The 19,516-nt window shown below is 45.6% G+C and overlaps 1 protein-coding gene across 1 annotated transcript in view; it reads left to right on the plus strand.

Moving 5' to 3' along the window:
• The first annotated feature begins 3,347 nt into the window (after window positions 1-3,347).
• The window catches only part of STXBP6 (syntaxin binding protein 6), a 230,603-nt gene continuing 214,434 nt past the window's right edge, over window positions 3,348-19,516 (plus strand). Inside the window, exon 1 of the mRNA XM_046655501.1 lies at window positions 3,348-3,731. Within this exon, the coding sequence (XP_046511457.1) occupies window positions 3,416-3,731 (316 nt within the window). The 5' untranslated portion in view covers window positions 3,348-3,415. The remainder of the gene's footprint in view (window positions 3,732-19,516) is intronic.

Raw genomic sequence — 19,516 nt, forward strand, 5'->3', positions numbered from 1 at the left:
AAACTGGAATGCTATATTGCATCTGTGGAGATAAAATATGATTGCTGGTAGCAGAGGCAGTGGTTCTAAGAAGTAGCTCGGATTAGAAATTCAAAATACACTCTTGGTTTTCCCTCTCCCATTTTTCTTGAAATTACCAAGATGGGCGGTCATGGAATGAAAGTAGCAACGCTTATTCAGCACTTGCTATGGGCCAGGTACCGTGCTAAGTATGTTACACATGTGTTCCCTTTTAATCCTGCAATGAGAACCACAAGTAGATAGAAATATGCCTTTTTTAGGAGCAAGAAATCTGGCATTGAGAGAAGGTGTAGCCTTTGTGCAAGGTTATATAGCAAGAGGAAGCTGAAACAGAGGTACACACCCGAATCTGTCTAAAATAAAATCCATGCCCTTTCTACTGTGGTAGGCTGCTTCCTAATGCCAGATTGTTTTACGTTTCTGGCTGGGGGCAGTTTGCTTTTTGACAGCAGCTGTTCTTATAAGATGTCTACGGAGTTAGCAACTGGTTAACCATAAAGACCTTTAAGATGCCTCCCAACCTTTCACACATCCTCCTACTGCAGTGCTCTTGCACATGCTGTTCTCTCTGCCTGAAATTCTCTTTCTTTGATTCTTTTTTGCCTACCCAACTGCTTTAGACTTATCCTGTAGACCCCAGGTACAAAATGGGCCCAACTCCTAGGACCAGATATCAATCTGGTCCTGTGATAAACCGCAAACATTAAACACGTTTCACAAGAGTGAATGGCTTTCATGTTTTCCTTTTTATTCCAAAACATAATAGTAGTTTAAAAGTCTGTAATCTGGTATCTAGATGAACTCTAAGGTGTTTTTCAGTTATATAGTTTCATGATTGGACTTTAAGGAAAAAACTCAACTATGCTTGCTCCCGTGTGCATAGGGTATTTCTGTAACTATATGCAAGAAACTGGCAACCATAGTAGTTCTTGGGGAAGGAAATTTACTTTTTCTCTTTACTAGGCTTTTTTTGCACTGAGCTTATTTTTAACATCATGTATTATTTACTACTAACCAAATAATTTAAAAAAACAAATACAATTTAAAATTTAAGTAGACAAAGCATTTTACTTGTAAAAGCACAGAACCTCTCCCTTTATAAATGTTTACATGCTATTCTTGCTCTTCTTTACAACCTTATCATTATTGTGATTTTTTATAATGAGAATTCATAGGAACTGTGGGAGATGGAACAGAGGTACAGAAGATTTTGATGATGGAAATTGCTGTTTATTCTGCAAATACTTTAACTACCTGTTATGTGACAGGTCCTGGACTAAGTACGTTTTCCTTTCCATAACCTCTGGGCGGCTTCTTGCGTAAACACTCAAGCTTTTTTCTTTCTATGAGAGTTCTGCATGCTTAAAATGCTTCCCAGAGATAAGTAGTGGCCTGTTCTCCTTGAATGCCACAACCAGTGAGCTCACCTGCAGGACTAAGGTAAGTCCCAGGTGTCTGGTTGAGGCAAGGAAGGTGGTGGAAGGGACGGTGGCCAGCCATGGAACCTACTACAGGGACATTTTAACTCAGAAAATTGTTGAATTACCCAAAAGCTGATTCCAAAGATTTGTCAACAGAATCCTGAACACACTAAAAGAGCTTGCTAAATAAAAGAAGCTTGCTACTTAAGGCAATTTTTGTAAAGCCACAGAACTTCCTTGTTTAAATTCAGATTTCACAGAGATGATGTGTAGACAAGACCCATGCCTTATACTTGCTTAAACTCTGAGTTTTCAAAGCCCTTTGACATGCATTATTGCTCTGAATCCTCACAAAAACGCTGTGAGCATTGTCTTCCATTTCACAGATGAGGAAAGTGGAGCCACGTGCCTATGGAAACCTGGAGGCAATGGCTGGGGTTTACACTAGGACTGAGAGCCCCACCTGTTGGCACCGAGCTAGCCCCACCATGAGCCTCTTCAGAAATAAGCAGAGACACCTGAATTTATTAGGGAAATTCCTCTAATTTTCATAAAACCAAAACAGTGAATATGTACTGGGTATCCCCATGTCTTCTGTTCTTCCCTCCAAACCACTTTCCTGGGTCCATAGCCCAGCCCATCTTCCTAAAGTTCAGCTCGGATTGTGTCGCTGTCTTCCCCAGTATCTCTGCTAGCTCCTCAGCCTAGCAACTGAACTGAAGTTCAGGCTCCACAAACTGGCAATCCAGTCCTCAGCCTCCGCCCCCATCCACTATTCCCATGCTCTTTCTTATTTCAGCATGCTATTTCCTTCTCCAACCCAGCAGACCAGCCTGCCACCAGTTAACACTCCAGCAGGGCCTGGGAGAGGGTGAGGTGGGCCAGAAAGTTTAAGGGGACATCAAAGAACTCCAAAATCAAGATAACTGTTTTAATGCAATATTTTAAGTAACTAACGCAAAAAATGACGAAAAATATCTCAACTGAAAGCAAAGACAGGGTCAGTATTACTGGTTTTTCCTTTATTTTGAGACTCCAAAGTGCCTCCGCAGGGCACTGTTACTGATCCTGCAGTGACTTCCCACTCGGGTACTTTTATTAACAATGTTTCCCAAAAGTTAGTTCTCACAACTCTTTGCACACCAGTAACTTCTCTTCTCGAATGTCCCAGCATTTACTTGTAGCTCTCTTCTGGAGAACCTATTTCCCCTAGTGACTGGTTGTACTTTGACGGCAGTCTGAATCACCTTGGCTCCCTTCCAGCGCCCTCCCAAACCACTGTGGGCACTCAGCGCCTCTTTGCTAAAAGAATGCAGAGATGACGGTCCTCAAAGTGGCTTCTGTGGGGTAAAGCAGAGAAGGAACCCAGTTGTGTTTTGTTTGGTCCAGGGTGTTTTAAAAAAACTGAGTTTGTTATCAAGCTTGAAAAATCAGGATATTTTACATGAAAAAAATAGAAATGTCTGTCATGGCTTGAAAAAAATCAGAAACTCTAGCCAAAGGAGGCCCAGACTCTTCCTTGTCAGCGATGGGCATTTAGAGCAGCGCCGCTCTGCCTCCGGAGCTCTCTCCAGTTCGCCACCTCCTACCAGTTTCGCTCATTTACGTCGCCAGCCAGGCCCCGTTAGCTCTTTGAGTTTGTGACTCTAGGCATAAAGGGACGAATTCAGTAGATGAAACCCATCTGCTGAGTTCTCTCCTGCAGAATAAAGGTTTCCTCGTTGTCCTTTCGAACACGGTCTTGCAGAGGCTCAGGGAAGCAGCTCACCTTTCTAGCCCACAAACTTCCCGCGACCCGTGAAACTTTCACTGCCTGCCGCACACTGCTTCCCCACGGCCCTTTGCCCTCTCCGGCGCTGAGCCTCCTCTCCACCCCACCCCCTGCGCTCCCGAGCCCGGGGCGGGTCCCCGGCCCCCAGCCGCGACTCTGCCCCGGGCCAGGGCGCTCGGGCTCGCCCACGGCGGCACTGGGCATGCTCAGAGGCGGCCGCGGGGGCAGGTTTGCTTCGCAGGCGCTCGCACTCGGCGGCGGCGGCGGGCGCGCGGCTGCAGCTGGAGCTCGGGCGCCCGGAGTTGGAGTTGCCGGGAGTTTCCCCCCCACCCCTCCCTCTTCGCGCGCGGCAGCGGGAGCCAGCGCGGGAGCCGCGAGCGGCGGCGAGCCAGCGCCCGGGCCGGCCGAGCCTTGTCCGGAGCCCGGAGCCCCGCGCGGGGCAGCCCCCGGGGAGGAGCCTCGCCGGCTGGGACGCGTGCAGTGCACTGACACTGCCGTGGCACGAGCCAGGCTGCACGGTAGGGCCAGGGCGTGGGGATCCGGGCGGGCGAGGCAGAGGCCAGGCCAGGGGGGATGCGGCTGCAGTAGCCGCGGCCATCGGGGCGGCCAGGGCAGGGACCCCGCTGCGGAGCCGGAGGAGTAGGCAGGCGCCGGCCAGGGAGATGCTTTCAAGTTGGCGGGTGGCGGGAGAGGGGGCTGCGCGCCCCGGCGCAGCTGCTTTGCGCGCGCCGAGAGCGGCTTGGGTCCTTGGTTCTCCCCCAACCTGAGACCCGGTGTGTGGGCAGGGTTGGGCAAGCTACGGAGCGGAGCAGTTTCGTCCGAGAAAGTTGAAGATGGAGCCCTTCTTTCCTCACTGTCTCCGCGGTAGGATGGGTCCTGAGGGTGCTGCCCACAGTCCCCCAGTGTGGAGGAGCTGAGTGGGTCGCTGCGCCCCTGGGCTGAGCTCCTTCACCCCCAGCTGAAATCCACGAATCACCCCGATCTTCGCTTCCCTGACGTCTTCTAGGAAAATCATTCCTGCCAAAACTAAGGTAGGCTCTCCAGGCGGGCACGGCTCCTTGCCTCCAGGGCGCTTATCCCTGGGCGATGCCCCCTCCCCAACCTCAGACATGGCCAAGGGCGCAGGGTTCCGAGTTAGCGCTTGTGGTGCGCGCCAGAATCGCGCCTCCCACACATGGCGGGGCAACGTGTCTGGGGTAGGTGGATGGCCGGATATTTCCTCCAGTCTTGCCTGAGGTTTACCACACCCTACCAACCCCACCCTGTTCATCTTCGCAGAGGACAGGACCTGGAGGGAAGGGCCGGGGGGAGAGTTTGGGATGACATGCTGTTCCTTAGGAGACATTGCCTGGATTGTATCTGCCTTGGGATTCGGTTCCAGGACTTCATAAGGACCCCTCTCCCCTTTCCTTAGGGACTGGGTGGGAAGGAATAGGGTCAGTGGGTCCACAAGAATGTCCACCTCGTCCCACCGTCTCCTAAGGTCGCTTTCCAGGCGACCCCAGGACCCTACAACTGGCATTGTGCAGATTGCGAGGGTGTGGAGGATGCTGAGGGTTTCTCCTGGCTCCACTTTTTTCACTTCTTGTTTTGAGTTTTGGGGTTTTGCCTGCACACGAGAGCTGCGCTGTCAACCCCGGGGGTTGGGAGAGCTTCAGGCAGGCGGTGAGCCGCTGTTCCCTCCGAGGCTGCTAGTGGGAATCGGTCCAGAAATGATTATGCAGGCTAGAAATATGCCTCTCTTTTTTCTTTTTTGGCTGAACACCTTGGCTGTTGGGTTTGTGTGTTAAGTTCTTAAAGGGGCACCCACACACGGCTCAAGTGTCATGTTTTAAGGGTTCATCATTTCTGCTGCATTTTTTTCTCTTTGCTTTTTCCTTGGGGAGAATCTGCTTTGGGGCAGATTTCCAGCTGTGGGAAATGACGTGGTGTGACTAAACAGGTTCTAGAGTCAGATGGAACTGAGGTCAAAGTTTAGCTTTACAGCTGATGACTGTGCTGCCAAATGGTTCCCCACGCAGAACTTCACTTTCTCTTCTGTCAAATGGGGATAATAGTGGCCTTATTTCCCTCCCTTGCAGGGTTATAGTGAGACTTGGGTGAAAAATGAAAAGCGCTAAGAAAAATTTAAAGCACTGTTCGTCTCATAGTGCCTGTCGGCTTTACTCAGTTCTTTTGAATTAACTAATTCTTTTAATTACAACAAGACACCTAACTCTTCTCCCCTCTACCCACTCCTCACCAAGAGGTTTAGTTGCGCAGATGTTTGAAAGCAGCTGTTTATTTTTCTCTCTTCCCTTAAATCCATCTGTCTTGATTTTAAGGGCTGAGGCTCCGGTCCTCAAATTTATTTGAGGGAGGCAGCATGGTGCAGATTGGGGCGGGGGGGGAGGTGTCCTTGTCAGTGTTTAGACTCCTGGGCTCCAGAATCGGCATTCCAACAAGGCCCCAGTTTGACATTCAAGGCTGATGAAGGAGGCAGCGGACCCTGGGCTGGAGCTTTGGCTTGGCCTCCAACAGTGACCTTGAACTAAGGACTCAGCCCTTCATTGGTGAAATCAGTCTTTGGGATTGGGAGCTAATGCTGGTCACAGGCAAGAAGAGGTGAGATTGTCTCTCAGTCAGTTAATAAGGGTTTAATCAGGCGCCTGAGCCCCACCCCAGTTGGGGCATCTTCCCTAATCCTGGGGCAGTGGTTCTCTAACCCGAGCACAGAGTGACCTGGAGGGCTTGTTAAACCACACACAGCTGGGCTGCACTGCCTGAGGCTCTGATTCTCTGAGTCTGGGAGCATGGGGAGGGGAGTGGTGTTGGCAAGAATTTGCATCTGGGACTAGTTCCTGATGATGCCAATGCTGCTAGTTCAGGGACCATGCCTATGGAATCATTGATTTATGGAGGAAAAGAAAGTAAGAGAGGTGAGGTTTGTTTTGATTTTAATACTTCGTATAGAGAGACAGGGTTTCCTTGGGGCATTTTAGGAACTTGCCTAAAGCATTTTATATTTCCAATACCTGTGCCAGTTACCATTGCCTGGTTTTAATAATTCTGATTGCTCTGCAAATGAATGAATTTTACACACAAAAAAGATAGGATTCCCCTTTCTTTTCATGCCGTAAAATACTTGGCCTCTGATTTCTAGATCACTCTTGGGTAGACGGAGATTGATATTGATAAATCGGACAATTACCCTGTTTCCTTTCTTTAGGGTTCTCAGACGTTGTGGAAAGGAGGTTGCATAAAATCCTGGCAGCTTGAACCATAAAGTTGGAAAACAGGTTGAATTACTTTTGTGCAAGTTTTACAAGAATTTGCAGTGTGCTGTCTTCTCGGAATGAACAGCTGACCCAGGCCTCAGGGGCAGGTGAAGTGCACTCTGTGACAGATGTGCCATGGTGGTCAGACCTGGCAAAGGCCTTCCCCTCCTGGAGGGTGGTGGTGTTGGCAGTGGCTGAAACTCTCTTACAGTCTCTGAGGTGGAGCAAGGCTGACGTTCAGGGGCAGCTGTGCAGTGTCAGTGCTGATCCGTGTAATTTAGCTTATAGTCAAGCACTATTTGGGCACAGCCCAATCTTAAGCTGTTCTCCTCGTCCGCTAAGCTACCGTCCGGGGCTGAGAACTCACCATGGCTTACGATGGCCTAGATTTGGCCTTGAATTTTAACTGCTTTGTATGAGAGGGGCTGCAGGAGCCTGCCTGAGTCAGGGGGGTGACGTCCTAAGGAAGGAATAAGGTTTATAGAGCACCCAGTGAACTAGGTGTAGGAGGAAGCCAGCACCTCAGCTAGATCTTGTGTTGCTGTGCCAAATGGAATCCCAGCTGACCATCATGCTTTATCTCGGCTTTCCATTTGTGCTTTGTTTTAGTTTTAAAATGATTAGCACTAGAGAAAGCTATCAGTAAATCAGATACCTATTCAAAAACTCAAGTGCACTCTTAGAGTTTTAGGAGATAGACCCGCAAAGATGCTGCCTGTCTTCCTGACTGTAATCAGCACTCGGGGAAGAAACAACGTTCAGCGTTGTTCTTAAGATTCACTAGCTAATTTAAATGGTTTCTCCCACTTAACACGAGTAGGGAACGTTTCTATTTTAAAATTCTTTCCCATAACTTGATGTTTATGTTTTGGGTGTCACCCCTGCTTTTCGCTGCTAGGATTTTTTCCAGCGTGAGGAAAGCCTCTTTTTTTATCACCATGGGTCACTTTCTCAGCACGTGACCACTTGATAGCTCTGCTCCCTTTAAGAAGTCTATTGTGAGACTGTCCTTATGATGCTTTATTTCTCTTTGGTCGGCAGGGCTGCTCTTACTGGGTCAGAGAGAGTCACAGCCCGTTCCTGGAACAGTGTTCTCCTAAACCTTCCTAGAGGGTGCTTTTAAACTAAAACTCGTGTTGTACTGCGCTAGCTCAATTCTAAGATACATTATTTTTTTATGTTTCATCGTTTTGCAATTTCAGAAATCGAGATGGGTCTTAAAAATTATGAACACATTTAATGTATGGTTTCTTTTTTCTTTTTGTGTAACCTGGCATGTTAATAGAGTGACTGCCAGTTGATGACATTCTAAAACAAAGCTAATTTGGTTTCTTCCACTGGTGGAAAATATGGTTTCTACTCAGTGCTGTCCAGCAGATAGAATTGAGCAGCAATTGAATTAGCTCAGTGGTTCCTAGAGTCTGTCGGGAGGATGCTATTGGGGTGGCTAACAGGTATGCTCTTGGAAAGGGCAAATCAATTTGTAAGCACTGCCTATTAGGTTTTCCTCTCTTAGAGATTCTCAGCATGTCCAACATCATATCAAAGCCTCTGAGAAGTCCTACAGTTAACAGTATCAACGACAAAAAGCTTGGTTATATTTATTCATTTAAATGTTTCCCAGAACACAGACGATTTTTGAGGTTATGTGTGTATCTTCTGGTGATTCATTGCTGAATTAGCACATTCCATCAATTTTAATATGTTGTTTAACACCATGTGTGAGTGGAGTGGTTTCATCTAGACTATCCCTAAAATATGAGGGCATTCATTCAATGTGGATGTGAATTGATTAATGGACTTTATAGATGCTGTTTTTTGTTTCAGAGTGGTGAGAAGCCATTTTAAGCTGTGGTGGCTAAGAAAGTCTCCATGGGGGGACTAGACTCTGAAAATGTTGTAAATGATGGACAGCACTTTTTTAGAGAGGAGAAGGGGTGTTTTAGGTTGATGGTGTAATGGAGCAGGAGTGTGAAGACGTGCGCCTGTGCCTGCATATGTAATGTTCAGGGCACGCAAGAAAAGCACTGTGTCTGGCACAGAGTGAGGTTGAGGGAACCTGTGGCGGTGGTCAAAGAACCAATTGTTATGTTCTTTCTTGATTCTGTAAGTTCAGTGAAGTAGCAGATGACTTCTAGCGACCACAGGAGAGCTAGTTGTGCATAAACGGTGTGAGGCACAACACTGAGGTTGAAAACGAGGATGGATGCATGGGACGGAAGGGAGAGGGCAGAGTGTTCCTAGGCTGTTAGAGGATAGTGGTCCAGGTAGAGGGGGTTAGTTAAAATGTAAGTCCAGTTGAAGAATATTGGATATTTGGGGCAAGAGCTTTCTAGGAAGAGGGGTCTTGACTAAAGTTTCAAAAAATAGCAAGAAGAAATAACTCTTACCCAACTCAATAGAAAGACAAATAACTCAATTTAAAAATAGGCAAGGATTTAAATAGACATTTTTTCAAAGAAGATGTACAAATAGTCAATAAGCAGATGAAAAGATGCTCCACACCACTAGTCATTAGGGAGATACAAATCAAAACCACAAAGAGATAGCACTTCACACCCATCAGGATGTCTGTGATCAAAAAGACATAAAATAACAAGTGTTGGTGAGGATGTGGAGAAATCGGAACCCTTGCACGTTGTGTCACTGGTGTGAATGTAAAATAGTGCAGCCACTTTTTTCCACTGAGGAAAACAGGCAGTTCCTCAAAATGTTAAACGTAAAGGAACCTCATGACCAATTCCACTGCTAGGTACATACCCAAGAGAAAAGAAAATGTGTTCACGCAAATACTTGTACACAAAGTTTCATTATAGCATTATCCGTGATAGCCAAAAAGTGGAAACAGCTCAAGTGTCCACCACTGATGAATGGATAAACAAATGTGGTATATCCATGCAATGAAATACCATTCAGCCATAAAAAAGAATGAAGTTTGATTCATGCTGCAATACAGATGAACCCTGGAAAAATGCTATATGAGCAAAGCAGACACAAAAAGCCACATACTGTATGATTCCATTATGAAATGTCCATAATAGGCAAATCCGTAGTGACAGAAAGTACGTTAGTAGTTGCCAGGGGCTGGGGATTAAAGAGTGGCTGTTGATAGATGTGGGGTTTCTTTTTGGGGTGATGAAAATATTCTGGAATTACATAGTGGTGATGGTTTCACAACTTTGTGAATACACTAACTACTACTGAATTCTACACTTTAAAAGGATGAATTTTATGGTGTGTGAATTATATCTCAATTGAAAACAGCAAGGCGGCCATGATGGCTGGGGTGAAAGGAAAGTAATAAGAAAAAAGTAGAGAGATCCAGGAATAGGGTGTCAGTTTTAGGCCATATTATCGGCTGTTGGGAAAAAATATCTAGATAATTCCTTTCTCCTTATTTGTCTTTGGATCTTCTCGGATTTTCCTGTTACTCTTTCACCCAAAGTCCTTCCTGTGAATTAAAAGGGTTTTGTTCCAAGTTGTTTCTGAGTCAGTGGGATAGTTTTCATGGCAGAGGCCTTGTGGTGTCCAGACTGGAGTATGTTTCTGGACTTCCCTCTGGAGACGAATTCCATGTTTACGCTTCCTTGTGGAGATTCACCAGAGAGCAACAGGCAGTGCTGACCGGGCAGCTTATGTTTACTTCTCCATGAAGATTTGACTGTGGTAGACGTTTTTGTGTCAGCTTCTAATTTGTATGTGGAACTCTGTCAAGGCTACCCTTTAAAAAAGAAATCTCTGACTATATTAAACAGAGTTCATGTGGTACTTGGCATTACAAGAGCATCAATGTACTTGGGCTTGAGTCATGATACTCAATGAGGATTAACACCACTTAAGCTGGGGGGCTGTCGTCCCCCTCCGTAGAGACTGTTTCTACTCTCTTTAGCATTAGGGCGTAGACAAGCTCCTGACCCTCATGGACAGGAAGCACCTGGGATCTTGAAAAGCGCTGATTCAGGTTCAGTAGGCCTGGATTGGGGCCTGAGATTCTGCAGTTATAACTACCTCGCATTGATGTTGATGCTGCTGGTCCCTGCATTGCTTTTTCAGTAGAAGGTGATGCGGTGTGAAGATGGCTTTGGTGTGGGATGGAACTGAATGTGAAATGTGGCTTTACCATTAATTTGCTGGAGGGACTTGGGCAAGATAATTAGCCTCTGAGCCACAGATTTATCCATAAGTAAGACCTAGCTCACAGAAAAGTGCCTAACCTGATGCGTCTGGAATATTAAATATTATTTGCCTTCTGCTTCCCACCAGGGCTAAGAGTTCCCTGGTTAGGACTAAGGAAAAAATGTGTGGAAGAAAGCCAAAGGCTTCGAAGAGGTTTTTGATTTGTGTGGGTGGGGTTGGGATGGAGAGACGCAGGGGAAGGAGGTCTGAATCCTAGTCCTCATGGCAATGTGAATTTGCTGATTGGTTTTCAAATTCCCATAGTTTTGGTAAAGTCACTGTGCTCGTCTCCGCTGAGTCTGGATCATTTTTAATCAGGCTGTTGGGTCTTTAATCTGTCTTCTTGGAGTTGGTTTCTTTTTGACCGGAAGGTCATTGCTGAGCTGCTCAGTTGGTGCTACGGTTCCTTGGCGCAGTGGTCTCTGCCCCTCCTCGCCTAGCTGCCTTCCGCCCTCATTTACTGATGTTTATCTCTAATGAGGACGAGAGGAAGTAAAGGGAGCTGAAATGCAAACCTTTGAGCTTCATTAGCCACATGAGGGAAAGTTTCCAAGGATGAGGTCGAAAATGTTTGCTTCATTGTCGACTTTAGAAAATCTGGGTGTTTCAGTAGTTTACCTTCTGTGAGTGTATTAGCTCTGGGAAGGGTAAATTGAATTAGGTTAATGGGGAGCTACTGAAGAGGAAGAACTGGGAACTAAATCGTGCCTCTGACTGTGATTGTCCCATCTGGAGCCAGTGTCACTTGCCCTCACCGAGCCTCAGTTTCCTCTGTGGCTGTTTGGGACCAGTAATAATTCCTGCTGGCCTGCCTCATGGGGTTGGTGTGAGGCTTAAACGAATGGCCCCTGTGGGGGCATTCTGAGGTCTAAGATGACACTGTCACTCTGCAGTGCTGGCCTAGGTCATTAGTCCTCGCAAAGTTCCACAAGGTGAGTTGGAGCTTTTTAACTTTTGTTCTGTTTCTATCTCCTTTATTGTCATTTGAAGCGGGAGGAAATTAGATACTGTGTTTACATTTCAATTAAGTTGACGAATCCTTTTCCCTTTCTTCTGGGAAACAAGACAGACATAGTTTTTCAAGATTTTTAACGAAACCACAAGCACAGTAAATCAAGCTCGTTTCCAGTCTTCACAGCCTAGACTTCATCGCTTTCCTAAGGATGGTAATTTCAGCGTGCGAGGCCCTGTTTCACCTTCTTGTTTGACTGTTTTGTGGATTGGCAGGTGTGGGTCTTTAATGCCTGAGGACTTTGAAGAAAACGAAATTGTTCACTTTCTTACAACGCCCGGGCTGAACGTTCAAACAGATGCTGCACCAGCATCGAATAATCAAAGCTAAGATATTTGTGTTGAAGTCTAATTCAGCAGGCTTCCCTGGTACTCGCTGTCCTTCCAGAAGGTGGAGGTGGGGTGTCCTTGGGATGGGGGCCTGATCTGATTCTGAAGCGAGTATGTGTGCTATCATCTCATCACCTTTCATACCCACCACTGGTAACTGAGCTGGGTCAGAGAGGTTACATATCTGCGAGCTGTTCTTCGTTTTTAGACTCCCTTGGAATGTGTTGCCTCACCCAGTGCAAGGGGAAAGCCGGCAGTATCTGGTGGTTGAGCAGTTAATATTATTCTTGAAGAACTTAATCTACCCTATCATTAAGTAGCAATAAGGAGGCACTGCTGCCGCTGAGGAGGAGCTGGGTGGATATAAAGCTGGGGGTTCCTGAAGTAAGTCCTTGTAAAATTAAACCCTTATACAACTATAACAATAGTTAAAAAAAAAAAAAAAAAAACAGCCACCTTAAAGGTAGAAATTTGGTACTTATACAGACAGCTCAAGGCTTATAAAATGGACATTTCTCCCAATTTCATCCACTGAAAAGTGAGACTTTTTAATCAGATCCTTCTCTGATATTCCCAACCATACAGCCTCTGGTCTATCTACTCGTCGGTTTTTAAAAATGGAACAGGGACTCCTGAACTCAGACGTCCTGTGTCTGAACAGCCCTGGCTCTCAAGAGCCCTTGCTCTTACTAGACTGAACGCCTCCACATGGGGATCTTTACTTTTGTGTGCTGGGGCCTCGCATGTCTGGTGCATAGGAGAGAGGCCATACAAATATGCTGAGCTGGGCAGCTGCTTGCCTCTGAGATTCCCCGCCACTGTCGAATCTATTAATTTTTCTGTCTGTATATTATTTTATTATTTCACATTTCCCTAGAGATTTTTATGTGCTAACATAGCTCACGGTTTTCCCTCTTTATAAAAACTGATTCCTTTCGTCCTCACACCAACTCTTGGAGGTAGGTACTGTTACTCATCCCTATTTTACAGTTGAAAAAGCTGAGGCAGGGAAAGGTTGAGTGACTTGTCTAAGGTCCCGCCACCACTATGTAGCCACCATGTACCAGAGATGGAGTGGAACCCGGATGCTCTGGTCTCAGTGTTCCTGCTCCCAGAAACAGGCTCGGCTCAGCCTCAGTGACTCCCCTTTCTTCCCTACTTGAGTGCTCAGATATTATCCTTCTTTCCTACCCCTTGGTTTCCTGCAAGTTGCAGAGAAATGAGACCAGGCTCGTCTTTCCCTTTTCCCTTCTTTCCACCTCCTTTGTCCTCTACCGCCTTTCTGCTTACTCCCAAGTTCCAGAAAAATGTGACTCTGAGTTTGGAAAATAGATCACCAGCCATAGCACCATGGCTCATTGGTGTGGGTGTAGGCTTGGGATGAGGCGATTCACACAGGGCTGTGGAGAAGGAACTCCGGTACCCGGGCAAGGCCATGACCTCTAGCCTGGGTGTCCAAGTCTGTCAGGTGCCAGGCCACGTGCCCCAGGTCCGTGCCTCTAAACCTTTATGTAGCTGTGAGTCACCTCAGCATCCTGCTAAGTAAGGCACAGCTTCTGATCACTGGGTCCGAGATGGGGCCTCAGAGTCTGCATTTCTAACAGGCTTCTGCGAATGTGAGGCTGCTAGTCCTTACACCCCGGCCCTGGAGGAGCCCTGAGTCTGTGTGAGGCCACGCCTGCACTTCCAAGCACTGTCTTGCCTGAATAGGTGTCATTCCTAACCTGGGACCCCGAGAAGGGACATAAGACGTCTGGAGAGAGATGCACCAAGAAACCGGAAGTCGCAGGAAGTCCGAGAGAAGCTTAAGACAGAATGAGGGTGTAACTGAGAGTAAAGGACATTTGATGCTTTCAGAATGAAGAGTGTGTCACTTCCCAGTGTGAGCTGAAAAGCGCTTTGTTTATGATGGGAAGCTTATTACAAGCAGCTCTAGAGAGCCAGCGGTGAGAATGAAAAGTATAATAAACTCGTGTTTGAGCTGAAATGAAATTTCATAAAGAACCTGCACTACTGGCCCCAAAAACTCTTGAAAGTAACCCCCAGAGCTCCTCAAAATCTCCCTAAGTCTCCTCAGGTTCTGCCTGCTTTCCAGCTCGCTCTGCTGTGGTATGTGATAACATCCTGAGAACCAATATCAGAATATGAATTTATGGTCTACAGGATGCTCTCGTTGTGTCTCCTCGGATTCTCATAGTTGCCCAGCTGGTTTTGCATAGATGAGAGGAGAGACGCCCAGAGAGGCAACTCCCTCAGAGTCACAGGCTCACAGGTTGGGAACAGGCGTGGGGAGGGAGCATGACCTGGTGCCTCTTGCTCTTTATAGCAGGCCTGACTGCTTGAATACATTTATGCAAATGGACAGTTAAATCGGTTTGCCCTATTTGGCTTTGCACAGGAGGAGGCATCTAGATGGGTTTGCTTTTAGAGAAAAAATGATTTTTTAAAGTTTAACATCCATACAGAAACAAGCACAAATTACACAAGTACAGTTTAGTGAATTTCTGTTCCATGAACACACCCATTTAGTCTTAACACAGAGCCAGAAAGAGCCACCAGCACCCTAGAATCTCCCTTTGTGCCTGCCCCCTTTCGGTTACTTCCTCCCCCATGGTAGCCACTGTCCTGGCTTCTAACACTATAAATCACTTATACTTATTTTTGAGTTTTATATAATTACACTCCTATTGTGAGATTTCTCCGTATTGTGCATGCAATGGTAGCTGGATTGTATTCTGTTGCATAAACATACCACAATTACTTATTCTGGACATTTGAATTGTTTCCAGTTTTTGGGTATTATGAATAATGCTGTTGTGAACATTCACGTGTATATGTCTTTTGGTGCACACAGGTGTGCATTTCTGGTGCGTGTATATGTGGGCATGATTGCTGGATCCTATGGTGAATATGTTCAGCTATAGTAGATACAGCCAAACAGTTTTCCAGTATGGCCATTCCAATTTATTTCCCCATCTGGTGTGAATGAGAGCTCCATTATTCCACATCTTGCCAATAGTTTGGTAAGTCATTTTGATTTTAGCTATTCTGATGTTTGTATAGAAGTCTCTCATTATGGTTTTAATTTGTATTTCTCTTAGCAGCAGCCAAAGCTTGGCGTCTTTGCATGTATATATTGGAATTTGGATATCCTCTTTTGTGAAGTGCCCGTTCAACCCTCTTGCCTATTTTTTAATTGTGTTGTTTGTTTTACTTTTTAAAATAAAGTGAGAGTTCCACAGAAATATCTATGAAAAGTCCTTGAAATCTATCGTGATGGGGGTCACCTGTCAGTAGTATCTGATTGTATTCTCAAACATAATTCTGGGGAGCCCCTCCTGCAGGAGGCACAGCAGGATGAGGTGGGGTGAGGATGTGTAGAGTCATAAAACCCTTAGCAGGGAACTTGCTGAGAAGTTGGGGATCCGGGATACGTGGCCGGGTGCAATTGTGAGTTGTGAGGTCACCTGAAAGCTTAACAGCACTTAACCTACAAATGAGTTTGCCTTGTATGGAAGTTGCTCTGGAAGGCTGTAGACCAACTCCGAAAGTATTGCTGCAAACATTTTTGGAATTGCTTTGAGTGCATTGTTTGGGATATTTTTAGTTGGTTTCAAATTGCCCTTGGAGTGTGTATTTGATTTTGGGGAATAGCAAAAGACCTCTCTGAACCAGTCCAGTGACTGAGGAGGGTGCTTCATGGGTGACTTAAAAACTAGAACATCATTTTATATAAGTCTTGCCTGCGAGGGGGTGGGACTTCCTTTCTTGGGCGAAGAGTAAGATATTAACGGGGAGGGAGACGGCCCGCACTTATTTTCATCATCTCTTCATCTTTACAGTAACCTATGGGGTCCTTTCTGTTGTGAGTACCCACTTTATAGATGAAAAGTGAGAGATTAGAAGGAGAAAGAGAGCAAGATTTAGGAGTTAAACCTAGCTCTGCCTTACCCGAGGGCTGTGAGGAATTACAAAATTGTTTCAGCTGAAAAAGCATGTGCTGCTGCTGAAGGCCTAGTTTCCACCTGTCCTGATACAGAGCCCCAGGTACGGGGGGGCCTGTGCCCATGGGGCTCAGAGGGGAGAGGAGAACTGGAGTCAGGTTTCAGGGTGCTTGTTCTTCCCAAACACGATTCCAGGGGCCCTACTGTTCATGGGAGCAGCTCAGGCTTTTCCGCATCCTGCCAGGACTGGTAGTCTGACCTGTGGGCCTTACTCTGTCTGCTCCTTTTTCCTCCTGACTAGCAAGCAGCCACCCAGGAAATACTTTAAGACCTGTTGGTGAATACTGTCACTGTTGGAAACTATGTCTGTGTAGAAAATAGTCTCTCTCTGGATGGGTACTTGTGTAAAATCTGACCAGTAGAGGCAGAATTTGCCGAGTTCTTTAATATTCATTCATTCCTGATCTTAAAATCACCCATTAGTTTCCTCTGAAACAGAGTGGGTTAATGGCTTTCGTGTGTGGTAAAGAAAATGATTTCAGAAATTATTCCGGAAAACAATGCCCTTGACGTGAAAGGGGTGATTAGGCACATGTGTGTGGTGATGGATGGTAATTAGTGTTTGGGGGGTGAACATGAGGTAATCTACATAGAAATCGAAATATATAATGATATACACTTGAAATTTATATAATGTTACAAACCAATGTTACGGCAATTAAAAAAATAAAATCTTTACATAATATTACCAAACCAAACCAAACCAAATAAAACAAAAGAATGTCCTGGGCAGATTGCTATCAGATGGACCCTGGGGTTCAGCTGCCCCTGCAATGTGAAGAGCCTGGGAAAGGCGCAAAAAGACACTTAACCATCGCAGGGGCTGTTCCCACCCTTCCTGGCTCATGGACCCCAGCAAGTTGGCTCTCTTTCACCGAGATTGGGAATGTTGTCTGAAAGCTGACTGCATAGAAAGCAGAAGCTGCAAACTATTTTTCTGCCTCAAAACAGTGGCAGAGAAGCCTCTGGACCTGTCTTGAGACTGCACAGTGGATTGGCTTCTTCGTCTGGTGGTTTCTTTATTCTGAGCACCTTCTGTCCTGCCCAGTCTTGGTTTTCAGGCAAACATAAAACCAAATCATTTCCTATACAGATTAGATTTTTACTTCATTCATATTTGCGCAATTTTGCCTGGATAAAATAAGGTGAGGACATTTTTTTTCATATATTTCATTTTATTTATTTTTTGTGTACATCGTAATATATTCTGAATTCTGTGTAGATTACATCATTTCACCACCCACAGACGAATTATAACCCATCACCACACACATGTGCCCTTTCACCCTCCTCTCTCCCCCCTTTCCCTCTGGTACCCACCAATCCAATCTCTGCTGCTATACGTTTGTCGTTGTTTTTATCTTCTACTTATGATTGAGATCATATGGTATTTGACTTTCTCCCTCTGACTTATTTCACTTAGCATAATACCCTCAAGGTCCATCCATGTTGTCACAAATGGCCCGATTTCATCATTTCTTATGGCTGAGTAGTAGTCCATTGTGCATATATACCACATCTTCTTTATCCATTCATCCCTTGATGGGCACATATGTTGTTTTCAAGTCTTGGCTGTTGTGAATAAGGCTGCGATGAACATAGGGGTGCAAGTATCTTTATGCATTTGTGTTTTCAAGTTCTTTGGATAAATACCCAGCAGTGGAATAGCTGGATCATATGGTAAACCTGTTCATAATTTTCTGAGGAAACTCCATACTGCTTTCCATAGTGGCTGCACCAGGTTGCACTCCCACTAGCAGTGTACGAGGGTTCCCTTCTCCCCACATCCTCTCCAACACTTGTTGTTTCCTGTCTTGTTAATTACAGCCATTCTGACCAAGTGAGGTGATACCTCATTGTAGTTTTGATTTGCATTTCCATGATAGTTAATGATGCTGAATGCTGCTCCTGTGTCTGTTAGCCATCCATATATCTTCTTTGGAGAAATCTCTTCTCAGATCTTTTGCCCATTTTTTAATTGGGTTGTTGGTTTTTTTTGTTGTTGAGATGTATGAGTTCTTTGTATATTTTGGATATTAACCCCTTATCTGATATGTGGTTTGCAAATATCTTCAGGTGAGGACATTTTAATGTAAATATTTATTATATTATATTATATTATATTAATTTTAATGTAAGATATTTATTTTCCTACCACATTTAAATCCTGTAGCGTATTCTAGAGCAGGTGTGAAGAGCCAGGAATTACGAAGGAGCAGCTGTCCCCCAGTGACTGCAACATCCTTAAGGGGCGTCTCTCCCTGTTTGCTTAGCAGATTGTGTTATCCCATACATGTGTGTGGTCTGCACATCTCAGATTTGGACTTGGCTGGTGGATGTATGTACTTATTATTCACCTCCTGCCAAAAGAAGGAAACTTATAAACAGTGCTTTGTATTTTGAATTTTACAGTGCGCTGAGTAAACACAAGCTATACATTGTGATAGGAGGAGTCGGCCCACATCCTTATTTTTTTGAGTGGGTGTATCTAGTGACTAGTTCCTGGATGTGTAACTAGGATATAGGTCATGGTCCCGCTGTCGTCTCCAGCAGAGCTACAGTAAACACTGTCGCCCTGTCAGTCGCTGTGTTATCTTACAGGTGCAAGAGTCTAGAGTTCTTTTTTTCCTGAGAAGTTTTCTGTGAAGTTTTTTTTTTTATAAGACTCTTGTTTTGGGAATAAGGAGCTCATTTCAGTGAATACCTGAGGCTTTCTTAATATATTAATTACACTAATAGTTAATGGTTGCATACACTTAATGTGTCAGACACTGTGCTAAGAACATTTTGTAGATTCTTTCAACTCTGTTAATTAACTGCTGTCATTTGTCCCATTTTACAGAAACCAGGGAGCAGAGAAGTTCTCCCTTGGTCCCAGGGCCCACCACCCATCACTGTGACTCTGGGCCAGGCTCTTGACCTCCGCACTGTGCTGTACTGAGGCACTGAGTGACCGGAGGACCTGGGCGGGAGCTGGGTCTGCTCCTGAGACACTGGATAGTGGAAGAGGGACAGTCAGACACTTCGTAATATGAAATACATCAATGTGGACAGCTTCTGCATTTTAAATATGCTCAGTGTAGGTGAGCGATGAGGAAATTAATTGTAGCCGATTTCGAGAAGAAACGGAGTTTTGAAGGAGGAGAGAGACTTCTGCTGACATTTCAAGGAGAGGGAAAGATACTTGGCTTCGTGTAAGGTGTGCTGACCTGCACCCTGGCAAGGCAAGGCCTCCACAGACTTGACGGGGTATTTGTCAGGGGCTGCTCAGAAGCTGTTGTGGGCATTAGCAGCCCCTCGCTGCCCTGCCTCCCTGGAAGGAGACTGACACAGAGCTGAGCTCCTCCTACGTGAAGCCTGCTTCTTTCCTTGTTTATTTCATCTCTGGGCTTGGGGGGAGAGAAAGGACAGATACACCATGTCACAGTGCTATGTTGGGGTGAAGAAACCTCGAGAAATTCCCAGGAGAGACCCCTTGTAAAAAGCAAGAGGTGTGGTTTAAAATCCTGGAGGAGCCCTTTGTCG

This window comes from Equus quagga, chromosome 2 (genome assembly GCF_021613505.1).
Source record: "Equus quagga isolate Etosha38 chromosome 2, UCLA_HA_Equagga_1.0, whole genome shotgun sequence".
Lineage (NCBI taxonomy): Eukaryota > Metazoa > Chordata > Mammalia > Perissodactyla > Equidae > Equus > Equus quagga.